The sequence below is a fragment of the Lampetra fluviatilis genome, chromosome 27 (genome assembly GCF_964198595.1).
Source record: "Lampetra fluviatilis chromosome 27, kcLamFluv1.1, whole genome shotgun sequence".
In the NCBI taxonomy this organism is placed as follows: domain Eukaryota; kingdom Metazoa; phylum Chordata; class Hyperoartia; order Petromyzontiformes; family Petromyzontidae; genus Lampetra; species Lampetra fluviatilis.
This window is the reverse complement of record NC_136301.1, coordinates 13,122,890-13,148,560: the sequence shown is the minus strand read 5'-3', so window position 1 is coordinate 13,148,560 and position 25,671 is coordinate 13,122,890. Positions and strand designations below refer to the sequence as shown.

Sequence of the window (25,671 nt, the reverse complement as noted above, 5' to 3'; positions counted from 1 at the left end):
GCGCTCGCCGCTCACGTTATGATCGCGCACCTGGGGTACGCCGATTACGCACGCCGCGAGCTTACGCATACACAGTACCACACGCGTTCACACTTATAACACGAGATCACACGAGGCCACGATCAGCTATTAATGATTTATTGTCTGCTACGTGGGACTGGTTGTTGAGTCAGTATGAATCGACGAGGCTGCCTACTCTACTAACCCGGAACCTATTCCCTATTTATCGTTCACGAAACACTTTTACCTCCTTACTCACGGTTTGAGGCACTCGACGTTCCGTGGGTTTTCCTCGCTGCTTGCCTCGACACGTCGCACGGACGTCCGGAGGGCAGAGCTGGGGCAGTCCTGGACGTTGGCTTCTCGGAGCAAGAGTGCGATTTCCCCTTTGCGCTCCCCATTTATCCTCCCTACCTCAAAGGGAATGCGGCTCTGGACAATAGGCTCGCGACCCTCTCGCATGCGCACCGCCGTTCCGGGCGCTTTTGATATGCGACTTAATGCTCAACCTGCGCGGCGCAAATTCCAATCAATCCGCTTTTGATATGCTAATTAATGCTCAACCTGCGCGGCGCAAATTCCAATCAATCCCTTTCTCACGCAGGCCCCCCCCCCCATCACAAAGGTGCGCCGTGGGAATTTGTGCACGGCTCCCCGCATGACCCCGCTCTCCCGATTACTCATACTAACAGCCTTATCCTTTAACTCCCCTAACAATGGTGCCTGCGTGTTTTCTAATGATGCTCCTCCATCACAATGCTTATTCCCTCTGCCTGCCCCGTCGATACTTGCGTGTGTGGGGTGTGTGAGATGCGTTTCCCCCGCGGTGGCCGAGTGGCCCCTCGCTGCGACCTTGCAACCTTAAGGCCGGTCGCAGCGCCGCGGTGCAAAGTAGCGTCGGGGGAGGTCGTCCAATTCCCTGGTTGCCGGAAACCGTGAAAGTTTAATCCCGATAAGGGCTTCTCGGATAAAAACCGGTCGGCCAGGTGACCTCCCCACGGAGCTCTATGGGGGGGGGGGGAATGCGTGCGGGTGTGTTCGTGTGAGGTGAGGTGAGGGGGACGCGGGGTCGGCTCCGTCGCTTGGTGGTGGCGAGGTCTTAGATGGGGCGCCTGCTGAACGGCTTCGTGGCGGCGGCATGACAGAGGGTGGGTGGCCAGCACCACGCGCGGCCGCCTTTGTCTCCCTCGTGGAGATGTTAATATATCGCACCAGGTACTTGTTTGAGGCTGAGTTGACCTAGGGGAGACCCAGGACAGATTCAGATAATCGTCACTGGTGTCAGGCGTGAGCAGGAATCAAACTCGGGTACTGGGTTTTCATGTTTATTTAAATTATTTATTTTTTAGTTTATTGGCATACGGTATAGTATACTTATTTCAATTATGATTCTGTCTATTTTTGATTTCCATGTACCTAGCTCCATTATGTATGTAAGGGTTAAGTATTGAATGTCGCATTTTTAACTTTCCTGGCACTTTCTGTAGTAGGTTCGAATTAGGTGCACACACACACAACTTGGAGGCAACACTATTTATTAAACGGTAAATAATATAACACTCTACATGAGGTGGTGACCACCTTCCTCAACTCACTAACACTCTGGAACACGACACAGACTGGACCAGGCAGGCAACGGTCTGCCTGGCCCAGGACGACGACTCGGGACTTGACGACCGAAGATGTCTTCACCTTGGAGTACAGTACAACAGCAGCCTCGCTCTGCGTTCACACCACGCTTATATTTGGTTTGGCGTGGCTGGCTCCGCCCGGGCGTGGCTGGCTCTCTTCAGGCCACGCCTCCCTTCCCAGGACACGCCTCACTTCCCCCACCTCTGGGAGGGTCCGGATCCCTCCACCACGTGACCCCCCCAGGCACCCCCTTGGGGCCCCCAGCCTTCGTACGGGCCGACACAGTAGTGACCTTTCTCTGTCACTACATCACCCCCCCCTGTATAAACACACAGCCGTCCCCGGCTGTAACACAACTGTGAAACATCGAAAAGGTGTGCCTCTGAACCAACATCAATAAATGACCGGCGACCGATAAGAAATACAATCACGTAATATATACAGAATCGACGAGGGTAAAAGGGAACCGCATAGAAAACGGGGAATTAACAACAATTATACATGAAAACTGGCTAACCCACTTACGCTCCAGCACAGCCCCCCCCCCCGTTAGAATCACGCATGCAATGACAGTCACCCGTTAGCACCCCCCCCCCGCCTTTCCGACGTGGCGTCACAACCAGTAGCACGCGTCGGCCATATCGGGGGGGAATTTCCATGTTACCACCCCACCGCCTTTCCGACGCGGCGTCACAACCAGTAGCACGCGTCGGCCATATCGGTGGGATTTTAACCCAGTCTCTCTCCAAGACTCGCATCGCAGCATATAGCTGTACCGACCGAGCTGAGACGAGCCAGTCTCTCTCGAAGACTCGCATCGCAGCATATAACTGTACCGACCGAGCTGAGACGACCCAACGTTCACTCATTGCACAACATGCATCCTAACAACTGAGGGATACAGTCCCAACGTAACAGGACAACTCCACCTGAACCTTACGAATCTCCAGCCCACTGTTTCAACGCACCTCGGAGTGTCTCACTCTCCGGGCCGTCAGGTCAAGCCATCAGACACAGCATGATGGGACCACACTCTCTGAGCCATGTAAGCGCACAGCCCACTTGGCTAGACAAGCCACGGAGTGTCTCGATCTCCGGTCTGTCAGGTCAAGCTGTCAGACAGCATGACGGGACCACACTCTCTGAGCCATGTGAGCGCACAGCCCACTAGGCTAGACAAGCCACGGAGTGTCTCGATCTCCGGGCTGTCAGGTCAAGCTGTCAGCCATTGCATGACGGGACCACACTCTCCGAGCCCTGTGAGCGCACAGCCCACTAGGCTAGACATACCACGGAGTGTTTCAATCTCCGGACTGTCAGGTCAAGCCGTCAGCCATAGCATGACGGGACCACAACGTTCATGTTAGACACGCAACTCTTACTGGGCCATCCTGGTCAGGACCTGCGCCCCAAGATAGGTGACAGCCAGCAGCACAATTCCAAATCCCTGGCAGCATGTCACCATCGCAATTTAACACCATCACAACACATACAATTTGAATTATGATCCCCCACAGAACTGATCCAATGCCGAACAGGTACGCACAATTTGTGACGATCCCGAATATTCAATGGTCACAACAATACACCTCACATCCCGTATCCGTACACATCATCTCCGAGACTCGCATTGCAGCATGCAGCTGTACCAACCGAGTGGAGAGAGCAACGCAATTTGACGGCAATTAACGGAAACGCACCCCCGATCCATATAGAACACAAGGAGCATTCCCGCACAAAAGACATCATCTGTGCAACAACGGACAGGAACCAACCAGTGAGTTTGAAACAAACCGAACCTGTCATTTCAAAATCCCCTTCAACATTAACCATGGGACTCGGGGCATTCGAATTTTGAGAGCAAAAAAACTATACACAAACCCCAAGAATCGCCGAATTGATTAATACAGTATATGCAGTATACGAAGTTCATACAGTAAATCGTTTGGCGCAATGCTCCATCCAGTCCCCACATGGCAAAACACACAATCAATACTCCAGACAATCCGCACATAGTAAATAATCACAAGCAAGTACCCAACAGTCCCTACACTGTTAACAATTCCAAGCAAAGCTCCATACGGTCTGTACCTTGGCAACAATGACGATCAAAGTTTCCTACAGTTACACGTGACAATCACGAGCGAAACTCCATACAGTATACACAATAACAATGGCGATTTCGCAACAAAACGATGTAACAACACGAGTCATTATCACGGCAACATACAGGATATAAACGGAGCACGGGACACTAACAACGAATTAATCATTAACTACACCCAGAAGATACCGATCTCGACGCCGTATTTAACAACGCCGTTACAAGCAGACACCCGTATGGTCGTCACTTTATCACGCACACACCACCGGACGAACACGCTCCGCAAACCAACGAGTTAAAAAAAACACCCGCGATCGCAACCCGGCACACGCAAGATGGGTGAAGATATTATTATTTTTCTTGGGCCGTGTGCTTGTCATGTCACGACTCGCCTGGCGACTGTGAATAGCGGAGGGCGGCAAGGTGGAGCACTGGGACGGCCCGAAGAATCTTTCATGGTGAACACGGCCTGCTCTTGCGAACCCATCCACCTCTCGTGCTCGAGCAGAAGGCTGGAACTCCCCCTCTGCAGGTGTTGATGTCGGCGGGAGCGGCATTTCGGCAGCAGGAGCGGCGTTTTGGCGGGAACAGCGCCCCGACCCGCCGCTCGAAATGGCGGGAGCGGCGCTTCGGCGGGAACCGCGCCCCGACCAGCCGCTCGAAATGGCGGGCCCACCGCGTGGCCCGCATGCCCGGGCCTCCCCCGCCAGCCCCCGCAGCGACGATGGTGTCCTCTCCCCGCGGCTCCGTCGCTCCGTTCCCAATGGCGGCGAAGCAGCAGTGCGATGCCAGTCCCGCCGCTCCGCGTGCAGCGCCATCTCTCTCTCTCTCTCTGTCACCGGGGCTGCCATCCCCGGGGCTGTCTGAAGGATGGTCGTCACACCGTCCCCGTCGTACGAAGGCGTCCAGGTGAGTTTTATATTTGTTTTTCGTGTGCCCATTTTACTTCCCTAGGATAACACCTAGCAATATTTATTTTTCCACAACTTCTGACGCCAAATGTAGTGGGTTCGAATTAGGTGCACACACACGCAACTTGGAGGCAACACTATTTATTAAACGGTAAATAATATAACACTCTACATGAGGTGGTGACCACCTTCCTCAACTCACTAACACTCTGGAACACGACACAGACTGGACCAGGCAGGCAACGGCCTGCCTGGCCCAGGACGACGACTCGGGACTTGACGACCGAAGATGTCTTCACCTTGGAGTACAGTACAACAGCAGCCTCGCTCTGCGTTCACACCACGCTTATATTTGGTTTGGCGTGGCTGGCTCCGCCCGGGCGTGGCTGGCTCTCTTCAGGCCACGCCTCCCTTCCCAGGACACGCCTCACTTCCCCCACCTCTGGGAGGGTCCGGATCCCTCCACCACGTGACCCCCCAGGCACCCCCTTGGGGCCCCCAGCCTTCGTACGGGCCGACACAGTAGTGACCTTTCTCTGTCACTACATTTCCAAGGATGTAACCCCTCGCGATATTCAAGGGTCTCCTGTACTGGCAAACTGTCATCTCATTAGGTGTCCAATATATCACCAATACAAAAATAAGTTACTCTACATCACCACAAATCCTCCCACTGGATTTAATGTCTCCGTACGTGACATAGTGGGTGCTTATATTCCGGGATCTGGAGTGTCGGAGGGGGTTAAGATTATTATTAATTTCATCATCTTGATACCGGCAAAAATGGGCCCACAGAGATGTCAAAAAAGTGTCACTAAAGGAAGCCGTCAGATCTGTGCAGGAAGCCGAGTCCTATACACGGTGACTCTTGTATGCCAATGGAGATCACAGTTGAAGCATGGCAGACACTGAGGAACTCATCAGAGAGGGAGGGTGAGCTGTTGGGCTTTATGAGGGTGCAGAGCTACACACATTCTGGAGACGGGCGTGAGCTACAGGTCGAGCGAGAGAGACGAATGAGGAAGTCCGCAAGGATGAAGGCAGGGAAAGAGAGCAGAAAGAGAAGGAATAGGAGAGGGAAAAAGATTTATGAAACTATTTTAAACTATTTTACCGGGTAAGCCCCACTGAGCCTCTTTTTCAGGAGCGACCTGGACACAAATAATAGCTCAATGAAGTGCTTGTCATGTGGAGATTTATAGCAGCCAAAGACTCTAAACACATGATTCGAAATGTGGAAGAAAAAAATCGAAGGACTCGGAGAAAACTCCATACAACCACAGGGAGAACATGCAAACTCCAAAAATACAGGCGTCAGGGTCAGGATCGAACCCATGCGCCCCTGTAAAGCAGGCGAGATAGTGAACATCTTGCCACCGCGGCGCCCCCAATCTGAACTGCCGTTTATATAGGTGAGGTGATTATCTTAACCCCTCCCCCGCCACACTGGTCACTTCATGACGCCAGTATGACCGAACAGTGTGAACATCAAAGCAATTAACACACGTATAACAATCCGGTAGAAACCAGTCGAACCTAGTTGGCGAACATTAAAAGCAATTATCAAAACTAGAATGAACCCACGGTGGCGAGATATTAACTACCTCACCCTGTATACAGAAGGTGGTGATTTTGATCCTGACCCTGACACCTGTATATTGGGAGTTTGCATGTTCTCCCCGTAGTCACATTAAATTTTCTCTGGGTCCCTCGGTTTTCCCTCTACTACTAGAAAACATGCATTTGCAGTATTTGGTTGCTATACATTTCCACACAATAATCTACTTCACTGAACTATTATACAGGTAGGAACAACAGTTCCACACTGCCCACCAGGGATTTATTTGTCTGTCGTGCATAGCCCCTCCTAAACATGTACGCTCTCGGATTGGTTGAAGTGCGTCAAGTGACCGCGAGCCAGCAGCCAATCAGAGGTGCGCCCCTCCCAAACATGTACGCTCTCGGATTGGTTGAACCAAGTTCCTACCTGCCCACTCCAAAGGAACGTGTTTTGTGGTCAGGTCGCTTCTGAAAAAGAGCGAAATAGCTCAGTGGGCCCTGTACCTGGTAAATATTATTTTTTTCTAGTTTTTAGCTTCTACTGTTTCAATGGTTTTCAGTGGTACTGCCTCACCATATCGCGTGGCATACTCTATCGGTGTTAAGATACCCGTATCCCGTTGGAGAGACTAAATGAGCCAATTAAATCTACTGCAACTCTTTCAAAATTTGCATCTCCAACGGCAATTTGTCCCAATGGGACCTTCAATGTCACAAAATTGGAAATATCTGCACTTTGCTAAGCTTTTGCTTAATGCTCATCAATCATGTCCCAGCTGCTATACTTGCTTTTGCATGGTCTGAGGTAGAATTAACTGCTTGCATTTTCTCCCATGCTCAATGTTTGGAGATTGAAATTCTCAATGTAGCACTCCCGTCTCACAAATCATGTTTCCTTTGTATAATGTTTTTGACCAGTGGCAGATTTTATCGACAGATCTTCCAAACGTTGGGGCCTATTGTTGTGCCTCTTTCATTTCTGCTACCCCTATTTCTTGCAGTGAGTGAATTTATTTTTATTGGCTTCATTGCCTTTTTTTACACGAATCTCTGCTACTCGAGTGGTCACCGCATTAGCTACCTTGCAACTCTGTTATTTATTTTCCTTTGGTGGTATATCAACTATTGTTTGCTCTGGTAATGTATTTCAAGATTCCTCTCTACATTCCTGTCCTCGCCAGAGTTCAGTCAGTTTGCCCGCTGGGTACACATTCTCTAGGGGAGTCTCCCCATTAGAATTGTTGATCACTATATTAAGTTTTTCAATGTCTTCTAGTTTTCTGGCTCCTGTTACGTTGCCTATCACTACATCATAAATCGGACTGCCCATGCACATCGCGTGTACAGTTCTGGTGAAGTATGGACATTCTCGTTTAATTTTGGCAATGGGACACCCCATATATTAAGACACGTGTGCATTCTCCCCCTATCAATTATGAATCACAAATCAGTTCTCTTTTGATGATTACGACAGTGCAGCCAGTATCTCTCATGACTGTAACCCACTATTTACCCTTTGAACCAGTCACAAATCCTGACTCTGTTGGCACGTTGGTTACAACAGCGCATGTTCCAATTCCACTGTTTGATGTATCACCTCTGCTGGCATGACATGTTGACATCCTGCCTTTGCACGAGTTTCTTTTTAATTGTCACACTTTCTCACTCTTTTGATGTGGAGTTTATTTTTTTCGGGTTGTTTCACCAATTTTCTTTCTCCCCCAACAGTCCCTTCCCAGATGTCCAAATGTGCAACAAGCAAAATACACTACTGGTGTCTGTCTTTTACCGATTCCACTATTAGTTGGTACTTCTGGTTTAGCAATGTGCTGTGCTATTGGCTGACTTACCAATTTAAATTGCATCAGTCCTCTGCCTCATCTCCCTATGTTATAGGTACGACCGTGAGCCTCCAAGCATCGCTCTGCACAATCCACCATCTCTTGCACACTCTTAGGGATTTCTCTCCCGCAAATATATCCGTAAATCTCTTTGGACATGCTGCTAGTGCTTGCTCACGCAACAGCAAATCATTCTGTCAATCATCAGCACATTTACTGAGTCTGATCCAGTTGGACAGATAATTTCCCATACACAATGAACTGTGAAAAGTTATCTGCATTAGTCAGGTATAGAGGTTCTCAATTTGTATACAACTCTGTCTGAAGCGTCATCTGCTCTGTTCCACTCATTCTGCAACACAAAGTGCTTTTCCTTTCAGCAAAGCTCTCAAATTGACAGACCATTCCTCCTCGGGCCAGCCAAGTACCATCTTCAAATCTTTGCAAAAACAAATCTAGGTCATCTTTGGCCTCATCAAAAGGTGGTCATTAATTTTGGCATGCTTGTTTTGGACCGGGCCAGTGTTGAAGCACCGGTCCCATCTCCCGCCTGCATGTGTGCCAAGTTCAAACTTGCGTTCCTGCCACGGTGGCGAGATGTTACATACCTCGCCTGGTATACAGGAGGTCGTGGGTTCGAATCCCGACCCTGACGCCTGCTGTATATTTGTAGTTTGCAAGTTCGCCCCGTGGTTGTGTGAACTTTTCCCAGGGTCCTACGGTTTTTCCCTCCACATTCAGAAAAAAACATGCGTTTAGAGTATTTGGCTGCAATAAATCTCCACGTGATAAGCCTCTTATTTGAGCTATTATTTGTCGCCAGATCGCTCCTGAAAAAGAGCTATTTCGCCCAGTGGGCCTTGCCTGGTACAATGAAAAAGTTTCATAGATCTCTTTCCCTCTCCTCTTCCCTCTCTTTCTGCTCTCTTTCCCTGTCTTCATCCTTGCAGACTTCCTCATCCGTCTCTCTCGCTCGACATGCAGCTCGCGCCTGTCTCCAGCATGTGTGTAGCTCTGCACCCTCATCAATCTCAACAGCTCACCCTCCGTCTTGAATGAGTTCCTCAGTGCCTGCCATGCTTCAACTGTGATCTCCATTGGCATACAAGAGTCACCGTGTACAGGCTTCCTGTACAAATCTTGCGGCTTCCTTTTAGTGACGCATTTTTGACATCTCTATGGGAACTTTGTTGCCGGTATCAAGATGATGAAATAAATAATAATCTTTAAATCCAGTGGGAGGATTTGTGGTGATTTAGAGTAAGTTATTTTTGTGTTGTGATAGATTGAACACCGAATGAGATGGCAGTTTGCCAGTACAGGAGACCCTTGAATATCGCGGGGGGTTACGCTCTTTTAATGTGCCGTGAAAGCCAAAACTGCGACTTTCAGTACTTAAACCTTCCATAAATAATATGGCTAGTCACATGGCAACTAAAATTAGCATCACATTTGAATTAAGTATATAATAATGTACGCCAATAAACTAGAAACAAAAATAATGTTAATAAACATGGGGAGAGATATCCGCGGTGCACGCTGTTAAGCTGGTGCAACTGAGGTCGAACAGGTGTGCGCGTGGGAACATGGGGTTGGCGCCGTGGAGACGGGAGATGGGGTGATGATAAGGATTAGCGAGGGCGAGGGGCGCTGGGCAAACAGCAGCTTAAGTGGGAGCACGTGGGGACTCAGAAGGGATATATAAGGGGAGTGTGCGTAAGCGGAGGGTTGAGTGAAGAGTGAAGACATCTCGCCGCTGCCGCGCAAGCCGTCAACGGGACCTGAACCCTCACGCCGTTGCCGGGCGGGTGTTGGCTGAAGCCCCCGAGAACAGGTGAAATAAAGTGTAAGCAGGTGACTTGTTACAACGTGTCGGTGTGAGGAATTTAACAAGACACTACACATGTAAAAACTCGATACAAAAACATTCCTAGATAAATAGTATAAATACTGTGTTTTCCGATTACAATCATCCAAAGCAGGTGTGTGTTGGCGAGTGTGGAGCGGTGGTGCTACGGTTAGCATGCTGCGCTACGAACCCAGCGACCCGATTTCGATTCCAGCTCACGCCTTACACCAGTGACGATTACTTGACTCAGTCCTGGGCCTCCGCTAGGTCGACGAGTACCTGGTGCGATATGTAAACATCACCACTAGGAGGACAAAGGCGGCCGCGCGTGGTGCTGGCCACCCACCCTATCATGTGCGTGCCGGCCTTCATAGGTGATCGCTAACAGCACTTGCCCCAACAGTCTGTTGAGTCTATACGGGGGGTCGTTGTGTTTATCCGCGAGATGCTTGCACGACAAAGGTTGAGGTGCCACATCAAAGCAAAATACAGCAAAACACTTATCTTAACGTCCTGCAAAATACAGGTGTGTGTGTGTCGTCATTTGCACCGGAATGTCGTTTGTTGTGCACCACGAGTGCAAGCTTGTGTCTCTGGCTGTCGACAAAGATCCTGATGACCCTTGCTTGCTCTCCTGTTTAACCCCCACACGATCACGAACAATGCGCTACGATGGTGGCTATGCCGTCACCACTTCGCTACGGACCGGACAATCGTCGTCACCACTACAGGGCAGGCTGATGAAAACGAATGCCAACACTTTCACTAAACACGTCCTTTCTCTCTGAATATTTACATTTTGCCTTTTAACTTTGAGGGCTATAACCATGTCCGTTTTCAATAGAACAATAATTGTACATCTAAGTGTCTAAGAATCTGTATTATCTTAATAAAGTATAAAGTTACATTTAACACGTAGGCTTTTGCAACCAATATCCATAATAGAGGTTTTTTTGGGTTAGATCGCAGAAATATATAAATGTGGCGATAAAACCCGTCACCACCCAAAACAGCCAACTAGTGAGGGTTGTCACGTAAACAGAACATGCCAATTCGTCACTAGTACAGCACACCAGTGTGTTGCCAAGCCACACCATTTACAATCTGAGTACGACGTTTCGCCAGTAATTACAACTAGCTTCATCAGGCGACATGCATATTTGTGGAGAAGTCTAATTGTTTTGTTCCTTATATAGAGGCATAGATGTGGTGACCACGCAGTGGGTATGCCATGGAAGCGAGCCCTCGGGGGTATAGTTCTGGCGACGGTCATAGGAAGGGCAAGTGAGGACGTGACAGTCTGGGTGAACCCGAGAGGGCACGTGATCGGGACAGGGTATCGGGGGGACCCGAGGGGTGACTTGAGGGACACGTGATGTTCGGTCAAGAACCTTTTGGTGAGATCCAGAAGGGGACGTGGCGGAGCGAGGCCATGTTTGGGAGCATAAAAGGGAAGTCCAGAGAGCGCTCATGGTCTGTCTTCTGGTATAAACCCGCCGTGCTACGCCTCCTCGATCTTCGGTCTTCGCTCGGCATCGTGGGTCATTCAGTGTTACTGACTGACCCAGTTATGTAGTTACCTCGTTGCGGTCTAGTTAACTTGTGTACGGTTATGTAGTAGCCCTGTTTGGACCGTGTAATAAACGTGTTGCCTCCAAGTTGAAGTGTGCCTCCGTGAAGTACACTACATCTGGCGTTAGAAGTTAAAATAGTAGCTAGGTGATAGCCCTAGTGTAGCGCAATGTTAACTAGGTGACAACTACTCACCAAGGCGTCTTCAGATGAGGAGGACGATGATGGGGTGATTCCCCAGACAGCCCTGGGAGCAGCAGCCCCAGAGACAGAGAGCAAGGGGGCTCTGCCGGCGGAGCAACCAGAGGAGCCCGCCCTCGCTACGCCGCCATTGTTGGGGGGAAAGCGCCGATCGATCGGCCGCCGCCTCGCTGACCTGCTGGCTGCCGCAGCAGCACTGATCGCCGAGCTGGGGGAGCCAACCGAAGGGGTCGGCGTGCTGGTGCCGCGGGGAGAAGACTCCGCCGCTTCTGTTTCCCGCGCGTGGGAAACACAAGAAACGTGGCCCGTGCATGCGGCCGCCATTTAGGCCGACGGACGGGATGGAGATCCCACCAAAACAGACCCCCCGAAAAACCTGCAGTCCACGGTGCCGACACTACAGAAGAAGCTTTCTTTTGTTAGGGAATTTGTGGTGGCGGGAGGCGTTTCGCCAATGCTTCACTGCCACCTGCAACCTTGCGGGGTGGATGGACGTGGAGGCGCTGCGGGCGCTTCCGACTCCGCTGGGCGATGACACCTTGGGGGCGTTTTATGGCATTTCGTCAGAGGACCGCCAATCACTTCCACAAGCTCTCGCCCAGATGGCGGGAATTTTTTACCCGCCATCTAATGTGCGACACAAGTTTGCTGCGCGACGGCGGGGGGAGGCCGAGACGACCCTTGCCTTCTGCAGCGTGCTTGTGTCACTGGTGCAGGCTGTATACTTGAAGAAGGACAAGGATGGTTGGACTCCTTGGTCCTGGAGCACATGTTGGGGCTGGCCAAGGAACTGGACATCGTTTTGCCAGCCACAAGATGACGACTTGTCATCTTTAAAGGTCGCGCAGTGTCTTTAGGCGCACTTCAATTTAAAGTGGCGTGCGAGGGTGGCGGCGTGCGCCAGACCCTCCGAGTTGGCGAAATCGCCCGAAGCCATTGATCCATCTCAAGCTTTCGCTTCGCTCGATGGCAACAGGTGGAGGAAGGACGAGGCAGAGTGGAAGGAAGATCAAGACCTGAGGAAGGGAACCGGCCTTCGCCCGGAAAGCACTCCCATCAACTGCTTCAAGTGCGGCCTGCCGGGACACATCTCGTCGGGATGCCGGGCCGATCGAGGGAGACTCTCCATGGTGCCGTCATCCTCCCCCCGGCCATCCTCTACTCCGCTGGGTCCCCAGGCAAGTCGCGGCACACCACACACCCGGCCCTTGCATTCACCTCACCCATTGTATTCGGGCGCCAGGTCGTGTTCGCGTGTTGGACTGCCTTGTCCAGTCATTGAGCGGGAGAATCGGGGTTTAGCAGGCGACGGGTGGCCATGGCAGCCTGGTCAGTGGTCGGCATTGGACCACCGTATTATCGCTGCGTCGGCGGGATTATCAGCCGTCATTGGAACCATACAGGGGGTAGAGGTAAGGATGCTCATTGACACCGGTGCATCCGCTACCATAATATCGGATTTTTTTTTTATTGTTTGCCACAAAAAGCGTGCATACTTTGCACCATTGAGATTCCTTGTTTTGCCGCAAACGGCGGATCCCTGGGGATTATAAGACAAATATCGGCTACTGTGTGCCCGGGTTCACAACAATCGCAAAACCGCTCCATATTCTAATGGCTAAAGGCCAAAAATTTTGATGGAGGAAGGATGAGGAGGAAGCATTTGTCGTGTTTTGGGATGGGTTGGTGAAGGCACCTCCCCTCCGATACCCTGATTTTTCCTTGCCTTTCATCCTGGACAAAGACGCCAGTGATACCGGGATTGGCGCCATGTTGTCTCAAGTTGTGGATGGGGTGGAGAATGTTGTGGCATATGGGAGTCATATATTGTCCCCAGCAGAGCAGCGCTATTGCGTGATGCGTCGTAAATTGTTGGCCATCGTGTATTTTATGCAAAAATACTATCCGTACCTCTCTGGCAGAGACTTTGTGGTACGCATGGATCGCACAGCGCTCCAGTATGTGGTGCAGGTTGTACAACTGTCCGGGCAGCTTTCCCGATGGTTAGAAGTCCTCCAGGACTACTCGTTTAAAGTCCTATACAGAAAAGGTGTCTGCCGCGGAAATGCAGATGCACTGTCACGACTGCCACCAGGGAACCAATGTGCTTGTCTTATGGGTAGGAGGCGGTGTAGACCCACGGAATGATTGTAGCAGTGTATATTGTGGTGGTACCTGCTTTCACTGCAGCAATGCATACCGAGTTGGTAGCTGCTATGATTACAGCAGTGCATACCGACTGTGGTGGTACCTGCTATGATTACAGCAGTGCATACTGACTGTGGTGGTACCTGCTATCACTACAGTAGTACATGCTGACTCTATAGCAGTATTTATCGACTCTATAGCACAAAGTACTCACCTGACAGAGTGGCGTGTTGAGGTCTAGTCTCGTGCAGAGCCTCCGGCCTCGCCTAGATTGTCCAGCCGGCCGAGGTGGCACCTTGGCAGTCTGGGGCTGGGCTGCTACCCCTGCCCCCCCACCTCCCCCCAGGCACAATGTCCCCGGCCGCTCTGCAGTAATATCTATGGCCTATAGTGGTGCATCTGTAGGGGTCTTACGGAGGAAATATGTGTAGAGCTGATATGTATGGGATCCTACGGGAAACTAGCACAGTGGGCGGGGCTACGTCAGTGCACGGGCAGGTGCCCTCTACGACGTCCGCGCTTCGGACGTTACGATCCCCCGGGGCCCCACCCCTCAGGGAGGGGGATGTATAAAAGGGGAATGTATCGGGGGGCTCGGGAGTGTTGGGTTAGCTAAGAAGAGAAGACGGAAGACGTCCTAGATAGAGCCCTGGTCTCCCCCTGGTACGCCGTCCTTGTCAGGACCGCGCAGGCTCGAGCCAGTGGCGTGGTGCCAGAGCCAGAGCCAGTGCTGGTCTGGACTCTGAGTACCGGGCCCGACTGACCAGTGTCGGGCCAAGATAGCCTCCCCTAGTCCACGAGAGGAGGACTCTGAGGCAGGCTAGGGTTAGCTAGGAGGTGTGTCCTCAGATAGACGGGTGAGGGGGCCAATACCCCCTCAAGTGTGTATGTCACAACGTTTGGTGTAATAAACCTCAGTGTGCCTCAACCCCGGGTGTCGACCTGTATTCGACTGTACTACATCTGGCGACGGTACTACACATCTACTGACATGAGACGGTGAAGAAATTTACCTTAGCGTTTAGTGTCATTTTTATAGGATTTTTAACACGACCCTCACTCCCACCGAAGGCGTGTGACTTCACATGGGCCATCCTCCCCACCAAAGGCGCGTGAGTTGGTATGGTCGTGCACGCGTCATAAATAAATAAATGCGAAGCGCACAAAAATTGCAGTAAATCGCTAATTAAACTAATTTTAAGTTGCAGGATGTAAAAAAGGAATAGCGCTTGCTGACCGCGGGGCTTACGGCGTGGTGCCTGGCTATTTTTTTTTTTTACGAAAACCCCACCGTTGGAGAGCCAAGCGCGCGACCACATACAAACCCACACACAATGACTTTTATATATAGAAGATGGATAGCGTTTTTATTGCTCTTTCAGCGGTTGTTTCTAAAGGGGGGGGGGGTGATGTAGTGACGTAAATGGAGTCACTCTGGCGTTTAGTGCCAGCTACTGTCACAAGAGTGGAATTGTACGTCTTGAGCCTCTTTCTGGCACTGGAGTGGGTATGCATGGAAGCGAGCCCTCAAGGGGATAGTTCTGGCGACGGTCAGAGGGAGGGCAAGTGAGGACGTGACAGTCTGGGTGAACCCGAGAGGGCAAGTGATCGGGACAGGGTAGCGGGGGGGGGGGTGCCCGAGGGGTGGCTTGAGGGACACGTGATGTTCGGTCAAGAACCTTCTGGTGAGATACAGAAGGGGGCGTGGCCGAAAACGGAGCGAGCTCACGCTCGGGAACATAAAAGGGAAGTCCCGAGAGCACTCATGGTCTGTCTTCTGGTATAAACCCGCCGTGCTACGCCTCCTCGATCTTCGGTCTTCGCTCGACATCGTGGATCATTCAGAGTGTTACTGACTGACCCCGTCGGGGTCTAGTTTACTTGTGTACGGTTATGTAGTAGCCCTGTTGGGGCCGTGTAATAAACGTGTGCCTCCAAGTTCAAGTGTGTGCCTCCGTGAAGTACACTACATTCTGTTTACGTGACAACCCTTACTAGTTGGCTGTGTCGGATGGTGGCGGGTTTTAGTGACACATTCATATATTTACGCGATCTAACCAAAAAAACCTCTATCATGGATATAAAGTTATAACTAAACACAATCACGCTTTCTGTCCAGTTCAAATGTGAAGTCTCAGCCACGCTTTTGTCTCCTCCTGGCAATGATGCATTTAACTGTCTGAACTGCTGTTTAAATAGGTGAGGTAATTATCTTAATTTATGTTTATATAGAGCGTCCTAGCTCAAGGCGCTGTGCGTAGTTTAAAAGCGGTAACAAATCGAGAGTGATCTAGATGGCAAGGGGCATGCAAAGGGCTGAGGAGTGAGTGACCGTAACAGAGGGCGCATGGGGGTCACGGAAGGGCAAGGGAGGGATCGGACGTAGTGGTCGGGCGAGGGGACGAAGGAGGGGAATGGGTGATGAAGAAGAGGAGGAGGTGAAACTTTGAGAGAGGAACAGAAGGAGGTTGACGCGGGGCACTGCTCAATGTACAGAGGAAGTTTATTCCCACACCTCCCGCCAACCCTCATTAGCATTGACAGACGTCAAAACAATTATCGCGCGTGCAGCATTTTGGTACCAAACATTCAAAACCTATTTGCAGAACGATACAGCAATTAACATCAGAACTCGACACAAGCACGAACTTGCAGACCCAACGGTACAGTGAGTGTTAATCACCATATCGTCACAATGATGTCCCAGTCTGATTAAAGAGCTCCGATTCTGATTCCGTGCTGATGATGCTAGTGATGATGACGGTGATGATAATAATGACGGTAGTGATTATAATGTTAATGATGGTCATGATGGTGATGTTCCAGTCTGATTAAGGAACTCTGGCTCCGGTTCCGTGGTTATAATGTTTGTGATGATGATATTGATGTTAATGATGGTGATGATGGTGGTGGTGATGATAATTATGGTATGATAATGGTGGTGATGATTATGATGTTGATGTCCCAGTCTGATTAAGGAGCTATTGCTCCGGTTCCGTGGTGATGATGATGATGGTGGTAGTGATGATGTTAATGGTGGTGAAGATGGTGGTGATGATAATGAGCGTGATGATGATGATGTTGATTATGATGGTGTTGCTTGTAATGATGATAATTATGATGGTGGTGTTGATGATGATGTCCCAGTTTGATTAAGGAGCTCCGGCTCCGGTTCCGGGATTTCCCGGATGTCTCCGGCGGAATCTACGTGCATGAGGTCATCCCGGGCTCACCCGCTGCCAGGTGACCTTACTCCCTGTGCCGGCGGTGGCCGTGATGTTGTTGATGTTGTGGTGATGTTGTGGTGATCTTGTGGTTGATACTATTGTTGTGGTGGTTGCTGTTGATAGTGCCGGGGTAATGGAGATATGGTGTTGGTAGTTGTTGTTGGGGCACTACGGTGGCGAGATGTTAACTACCTCGTCTGATGGTGTTAGTGCCAGGGTGAGTAACAGTGATGTGGATGTTGTGGTGAATGTTAGTGCCGGGTTGACTAACAGTGATGTTGTTGTGTATGTTGTGGTGATGGTGTTAGTGCCGGGGTGAGTAACAGTGATGTTGTTATTGTGGATGTTGTGGTGGTGGTGGTGGTGTTAGTGCCGGGGTGAGTAACGGTGATGTGGATGTTGTGCTGTTTGTAGCGCTGGGGTGAGAAACGGCGACGTGGTGGTGGCTGTGAATGGCCGAGTGGCCACGCGCACCACGTCACTGCAGGAGGCGGTGCAGAGGGAGGAGAAGCTGCTTCTCCTCATACGGCGCGGCCAGGAGGAGATGCTCCTCACAGTCACGCCCGACATCGTCACGTAGAGCTCACCCTCACACCCCACCCTCACCTCCACTCACCCCCACACCCTCACGCCCAACATCGTCACGCCTGGCTCTTCCTCATCATCACCCCCCATCGTCACACAGAGCTCTTCCTCATCCTCACCCCCCATCGTCACGTAGAGCTCCTCGCCCTCACGCCCAACATTGTCACGCAGAGCTCCTCCTCACCCCCACATCGTCACACAGAGCTCCTCCTCACCCCCACATCGTCACACAGAGCTCCTCCTCACCCTCACATCGTCACACAGAGCTCCTCCTCACCCCCACATCGTCACACAGAGCTCCTCCTCACCCCACATCGACACACAGAGCTCCTCCTCACACCCACATCGACACACAGAGCTTCCCCTCACCCCCACATCGTCACACAGAGCTCCTCCTCACCCTCACATCGTCACACAGAGCTCCTCCTCACCCCCACATCGTCACACAGAGCTCCTCCTCACCCCACATCGTCACACAGAGCTCCTCCTCACCCCCACATCTTCACACAGAGCTCCTCCTCACCCTCACATCGTCACACAGAGCTCCTCCTCACCCCCACATCGTCACACAGAGCTCATCCTCACCCCCACATCGTCACACAGAGCTCCTCCTCACCCCCACATCGTCACACAGAGCTTCCCCTCACCCCCACATCGTCACACAGAGCACCTCCTCACCCCACATCGTCACACAGAGCTCCTCCTCACCCCCCACATCGTCACACAGAGCACCTCCTCACCCCACATCGTCACACAGAGCTCCTCCTCACCCCCACATCGACACACAGAGCTCCTCCTCACCCCCCACATCGTCACACAGAGCACCTCCTCACCCCACATCGACACACAGAGCTTCCCCTCACCCCCACATCGTCACACAGAGCTCCTCCTCACCCTACATCGTCACACAGAGCTCCTCCTCACCCCCCACATCGTCACACAGAGCTCCTCCTCACCCCCACATCGACACACAGAGCTCCTCCTCACCCCCACATCGACACACAGAGCTCCTCCTCACCCCCCACATCGTCACACAGAGCTCCTCCTCACCCCCACATCGACACACAGAGCTCCTCCTCATCCCCACACCGTCACACAGAGCACCTCCTCACCCCACATCGTCACACAGAGCTCCTCCTCACCTCCACATCATCACACAGAGCTCCTCCTCACCCCCACATCGACACACAGAGCTCCTCCTCACCCCCACATCGTCACACAGAGCTCCTCCTCACCCCCACATCGTCACACAGAGCTCCTCCTCACCCCCACATCGACACACAGAGCTCCTCCTCACCCCCACATCGACACACAGAGCTCCTCCTCACCCCCACATCGACACAAAGAGCTCCTCCTCGCCCCCACATCGACACACAGAGCTCCTCCTCACTCCCACATCGTCACACAGAGCTCCTCCTCACCCCCACATCGACACACAGAGCTTTTCCTCACCCTACATCGTCACACAGAGCTGCTCCTCACCCCACATCGTCACACAGAGCTCCTCCTCGCTCCACATCGTCACACAGAGCTCCTCCTCACTCCACATCGTCACACAGAGCTCCTCACCCCCACATCGTCACACAGAGCTCCTCCTCACCCCCACATCGTCACACATAGCTCCTCCTCATCCCCCACATCGTCACACAGAGCTCCTCCTCACCCCACACCGTCACACAGAGCACCTCCTCACCCCACATCGTCACACAGAGCTCCTCTTCACCTCCACATCATCACACAGAGCTCCTCCTCACCCCCACATCGACACACAGAGCTCCTCCTCACCCCCACATCGACACACAGAGCTCCTCCTCACCCCCACATCGACACACAGGGCTCCTCCTCACCCCCACATCGTCACACAGAGCTCCTCCTCACCCTCACATCGTCATACAGAGCTCCTCCTCACCCCCACACCGTCACACAGAGCACCTCCTCACCCCACATCGTCACACAGAGCACCTCGTCACCCCCACATCGACACACAGAGCACCTCCTCACCCCCACATCGACACACAGAGCTCCTCCTCACCCTCACATCGTCACACAGAGCTCCTCCTCACCCCCACACCGTCACACAGAGCACCTCCTCACCCCCACATCGACACACAGAGCTCCTCCTCACCCTCACATCGACACACAGAGCTCCTCCTCACCCCCACATCGTCACACAGAGCTCCTCCTCACCCCCACATCGTCACACAGAGCTCCTCCTCACCCCCACATTGTCACACAGAGCTCCTCCTCACCCCCACATCATCACACAGAGCTCCTCCTCACCCCCCACATCGTCACACAGAGCTCGTCCTCACCCCACATCGTCACACAGAGCTCCTCCTCACCCCACATTGTCACACAGAGCTCCTCCTCACCCCCCACATCGTCACACAGAGCTCTTCCTCAACCCCACATCGTCACACAGAGCTCCTCCTCACCCCCCACATCGTCACACAGAGCTCCTCCTCACCCCCACACCGTCACACAGAGCTGCTCCTCACCCCCACACCGTCACACAGAGCACCTCCTCACCCCACATCGTCACACAGAGCTCCTCCTCACCCCCCACATCGTCACACAGAGCTCCTCCTCACCCCCACATCGTCACACAGAGCTCCTCCTCACTCCTCACATCGTCACACAGAGCTCGTCCTCACCCCACATCGTCACACAGAGCTCGTCCTCACCCCACACCGTCACACAGAGCACCTCCTCACCCCACATCGTCACACAGAGCACCTCCTCACCCCCACATCGACACACAGAGCACCTCCTCACCCCCACATCGACACACAGAGCTCTTCCTCACCCTCACATCGTCACACAGAGCTCCTCCTCACCCCCACACCGTCACACAGAGCACCTCCTCACCCCCAGATCGACACACAGAGCTCCTCCTCACCCTCACATCGACACACAGAGCTCCTCCTCACCCCCACATCGTCACACAGAGCTCCTCCTCACCCCCACATCGTCACACAGAGCTCCTCCTCACCCCCACATCGTCACACAGAGCTCCTCACCCCCACATCATCACACAGAGCTCCTCCTCACCCCCCACATCGTCACACAGAGCTCGTCCTCACCCCACATCGTCACACAGAGCTCCTCCTCACCCCACATTGTCACACAGAGCTCCTCCTCACCCCCCACATCGTCACACAGAGCTCTTCCTCAACCCCACATCGTCACACAGAGCTCCTCCTCACCCCCCACATCGTCACACAGAGCTCCTCCTCACCCCCACACCGTCACACAGAGCTGCTCCTCACCCCCACACCGTCACACAGAGCACCTCCTCACCCCACATCGTCACACAGAGCTCCTCCTCACCCCCACATCGACACACAGAGCTCCTCCTCACCCCCACATCGACACACAGAGCTCCTCCTCACCCCCACATCGACACACAGGGCTCCTCCTCACCCTCACATCGTCACACAGAGCTGCTCCTCACCCCCACACCGTCACACAGAGCACCTCCTCACCCCACATCGTCACACAGAGCACCTCCTCACCCCCACATCGACACACAGAGCACCTCCTCACCCCCACATCGACACACAGAGCTCCTCCTCACCCTCACATCGTCACACAGAGCTCCTCCTCACCCCACATCGTCACACAGAGCTCCTCCTCACCCCCACATCGTCACACAGAGCTCCTCACCCCTCACATCGTCACACAGAGCTCGTCCTCACCCCACATCGTCACACAGAGCTCGTCCTCGCCCCACATCGTCACACAGAGCTCCTCCTCACCCCCACATCGTCACACAGAGCTCCTCCTCACCCCCACATCGTCACACAGAGCTCCTCCTCACCCCCACATCGTCACACAGAGCTCCTCCTCACCCCACATCGTCACACAGAGCTCATCCTCACCCCCACATCGTCACACAGAGCTCCTCCTCACCTCCACATCGTCACACAGAGCTCCTCCTCACCCCACATCGTCACACAGAGCTCCTCCTCACCCCACATCGTCACACAGAGCTCCTCCTCACCCAACATCGTCACACAGAACACCTCCTCACCCCCACATCGTCACACAGAGCTCCTCCTCACCCCTCACATCGTCACACAGAGCTCGTCCTCACCCCACATCGTCACACAGAGCTCGTCCTCACCCCACATCGTCACACAGAGCTCCTCCTCACCCCCCACATCGTCACACAGAGCTCCTCCTCACCCCCACATCGTCACACAGAGCTCCTCCTCACCCCCACATCGTCACACAGAGCTCCTCCTCACCCCACATCGTCACACAGAGCTCCTCCTCACCCCCACATCGTCACACAGTGCTCCTCCTCACCCCCACATCGACACACAGAGCTCCTCCTCACCCCCACATCGACACACAGAGCTCCTCCTCACCCCCACATCGTCACACAGAGCTCCTCCTCACCCCACATCGTCACACAGAGCTCCTCCTCACCCCCACATCGTCACACAGAGCTCCTCCTCACCCCCACATCGTCACACAGAGCTCCTCACCCCCACATCGTCACACAGAGCTCCTCCTCACCCCCACATCGTCACACAGAGCTCCTCCTCACCCCCACACCGTCACACAGAGCACCTCCTCACCCCACATCGTCACACAGAGCACCTCCTCACCCCCACATCGTCACACAGAGCTCCTCCTCACCCCCACATCGACACACAGAGCTCCTGCCGTCTTCTCCAACACTGTCAGCGAGAGTGCCTCGCCACGAGTTACATCAAACACACCGTCGCCTATCAACCTTTGCCGGTTCGTTTGCAACAAGCACCCTATCTCCATGAGCAGTGCCCAGCCTCACTGGTCCCGAATCGACGCTGCCCAGGATCCCACGGCAATCCACCGCTGCCCCCTCGTAGCGCGAACCGCGCGCGGCACCGCGGCCAGCGCCGTCTCTCCACGGTCGGTCTCCGGACCAACGACCTGGAACTGGTCACCCCTGGCAGACGTTGTTCATTCAAAGAGCTGACTCTGTGTGTGTCCGTGGTTGACTGGACTTGATAACAAGTGTTCAGACTTACACCTCAACTTCACTCACACCTCCTCACTTAGACAAGACAACGATCCCCCGTATAGCCTTAACGGACTTTTGGGGCAAGTGCTGGTCGCGAGAAGCACCTATGAAGGCCGGCATGGCACACGAGGCAGTGGATGGCCAGCACCATGCCCTGCCGCCTTTGTCCCCCCAGCGTTGATTTTACACACTGCACCAGGTACTCATTTGTATGTATGTTGAACTTCTTTCGCACCATACGTTGCCAACCACACTAATATGAGGTGCGTCGACCTAGGGGAGGCACAGGACTGGTTCAGATAATCGTCACTGGTTTTAAACCGTGAGCGAGAATCGAATTCGTGTCACAAGGGTTCGTAGCGCAGTGCGCTAACCACTGCGCCGGACCGCTCCCCACTAGCACACACCGCCTCACACACACGCCTCCTACACTCACCTCTACCTCACACGCCCCTTGATCTTACACCTCCTCACACACATCTCAACCTCACGCACACCCTCCAGACTAATACACTCGCACACAGACGAATACACACACTCACCTCAACATCACACAAACACGACTCCGCCCCTCAACAGCCTTCCTCACATGCTCACACAGGCACGCACGCGTGTAGCACCGCGGTCTCCGGGCAGCTGTCGCGCGTGAACACTGATGACGACGATGATGGCGGGCACGTGACTCCTCAGAATAAAACTATTCTGAAATACTGCGACGTGAGTGGGTGAGTGCAGAGTGTGGCATGTGGGTCAGGGTGAGTGTAGGGTGTGGAGTGTGGGTGACTGAATGAGTGCAGGGTGTCGTGTGTGTAGAGTGTGGGTGAGTGTAGGGTGAGTCGTGTGGGAGAGTGTGAGGGGTGATCGTAGTGTGTGAGGCGTGTGTGCTTATGACCAGCTGCGGTTTGACAATAGAGGTCTCACTCCGAATCAGTCAAACGGCATTATCTTTTAATCGACTGCGTAACGCTGTGGGGAACCTACCTGTCCTGCAACTCCACGCGAAGCTCTGGATATTTTCGTCCACAGTCGTGCCCTCCATCCCTTTTCTATGTTTAGGAAATGTGGAGCGCTCGATCGAACACCTGCGCCGGTTTTACATATTAATTTTAGCCTGCCTGCGATCCATCCTGGGTTTGACCAGACTGGATTGTCTGAGGAGCTCAGATTATTGAAAGATCTGGACCCAATTCCATCGGTGAGCTCCTCCAGCAGGCAAAGCTGCATTGGCTGGGCCGTGTAGCCCAGCCACTGCAATGTCCAAGCAGCTAATGTTTGGCCGGATAGAGGGGGCTAAACGGGACGCGGTACGGGCTAGAGAAGAGATGGACTGATGTAGTACAGAAGGGACATGGAGCTGATTGGACTTGCTGACGATTGGTACCAGCGGTGTCAAGATCGGCTTCTGTGGAAGAGGCTCGTGAAGGACGTGACTGGGCAGTTTGAGGCATCCACCCTCCAGCAACTATGGAGGGCAGAGGAGCGACGCTCACAACAACGAGCGGAGCACCGGGCACCTAAAACACAGCGCGTTGGCAAAGTAGGAGGCTTAGGTGGTGCATCTACCAGTGAGTTCAGTCAACCCATGGCACTTGAATCTATCCGGTGACCTGCCAGCAAGCCTTCCATAATGCATGTGGCCTGACACAAGCGCCGTGGTGACATCACCGCCTCTTAGTGGAAAATAGCGGCTATTGTGGTTTGTGTATGGGTGAGTGAAGCGTGTGGTGTGTGGGTGAGTGGAGAGTGTGGTGTGTGGGTGACTTGTGTCGAGGCGAGTATAGAGGGTGGTGAGTGTCGTGGCTGGTGAGTGCTGATGAGTGCATAGCGCGTGGTGAGTGGGTAGAGGAAGTTGGCCGTCACAGAAAGGGGCTGATTTGCCAACACATAAGCCAAACATCCACGTGTAGCCCACGCAGGGTGCTGGGGTAAGTGCTGTTAGCGAGCACCTATTGGAGGCCGGAACATCACAACGAAGACGTGGTATGGCCAGGGACCACACCCGACCGCCTTCATCTCCCCAGTCCTAATATTTACACACCGCACCAATAACTCATTTAAGGCTGAGTCGACCTCGTGGAGGCTGTGGACCGGTTCCGATATTTGTCACCGATGTTGGCCATCAGCAGGAATCGAACTCGAGTTTGTAGTGCAGTGCGGTAACCACTGCGCCACCGCTCCTCACCTAATATACATCAATGCACATACGTAAACATAGATATGCATAACACCCACACACACGAAAAGTTACACACAAAATACACAGATAACAGCCGCCGTTCGCCACTAAGTGGTGGTGATGTCACCACGGTGACTGTGCCAGGCTAGGTGCAGATTGAGGCCATGCAAAGTGTCGAGGGCTCACTGGAAAGGTCACGAGACAGACCCAGATGCCAAGGATTGACTGACTGGGATGAGGCATCAGCTGTGCTCCCCACTGTGCCAACTTGCTGTGTTTTGGCCGCCGGGCGCTCTTGTTATGATATACTGCGGACACACAAGTACCACACATCTTACAATTTTGATTTAAAGCTTTCATAACTGCAGGGATTCATACCAAGAATATAATCTTACAATGCTACGCACACACACAACGGTGGACTTCACCATGTCACCCGTGCCAGGATAGGTGCACACATGACTACACACGGTGAGCACGTGTCACCCGCACACACACAACAGTAGCGACATGACCATGTCACCAGTGTCCAGTTCACACGCGGTCACACACGCGTGCGTCACTCACCAGGCACGTGTTGCGCAGATTCCACGGCACGCCAGGCCCACGGGGTGGAGGCGTGGCCTCGTACGCAAATTTTGTTTATAATCGAGGGGGAGGGGTCGCCACTGATTCAGCAGCGGAAGCTGAAATCGGCGCGCGCGCGCGTGAAGCTTGCGGCAAAGGGCGAGGAGGACCCGCGGTGGCACAGCGAGAGGGATACAGAAACAGGAGAGTTACAGATACCAGCAACAGAGACAACTACAGAGAGTTACAGATACAGCTGTAGTGAGGACAGCTGTAGTGAGACA

At 53.0% G+C, this 25,671-nt stretch overlaps 1 protein-coding gene across 1 annotated transcript in view; it reads left to right on the top strand.

The window, feature by feature from the left end:
- LOC144942511 (serine protease HTRA3-like) overlaps positions 1–17,660 on the top strand; it is a 64,944-nt gene extending 47,284 nt beyond the window's left edge. The window contains exons 7-8 of the mRNA XM_078869370.1: positions 16,966–17,061; positions 17,460–17,660. Of these exons, the coding sequence (XP_078725496.1) occupies positions 16,966–17,061; positions 17,460–17,625 (262 nt within the window). The 3' untranslated portion in view covers positions 17,626–17,660. The remainder of the gene's footprint in view (positions 1–16,965; positions 17,062–17,459) is intronic.
- The last annotated feature ends 8,011 nt before the right edge of the window (positions 17,661–25,671 follow it).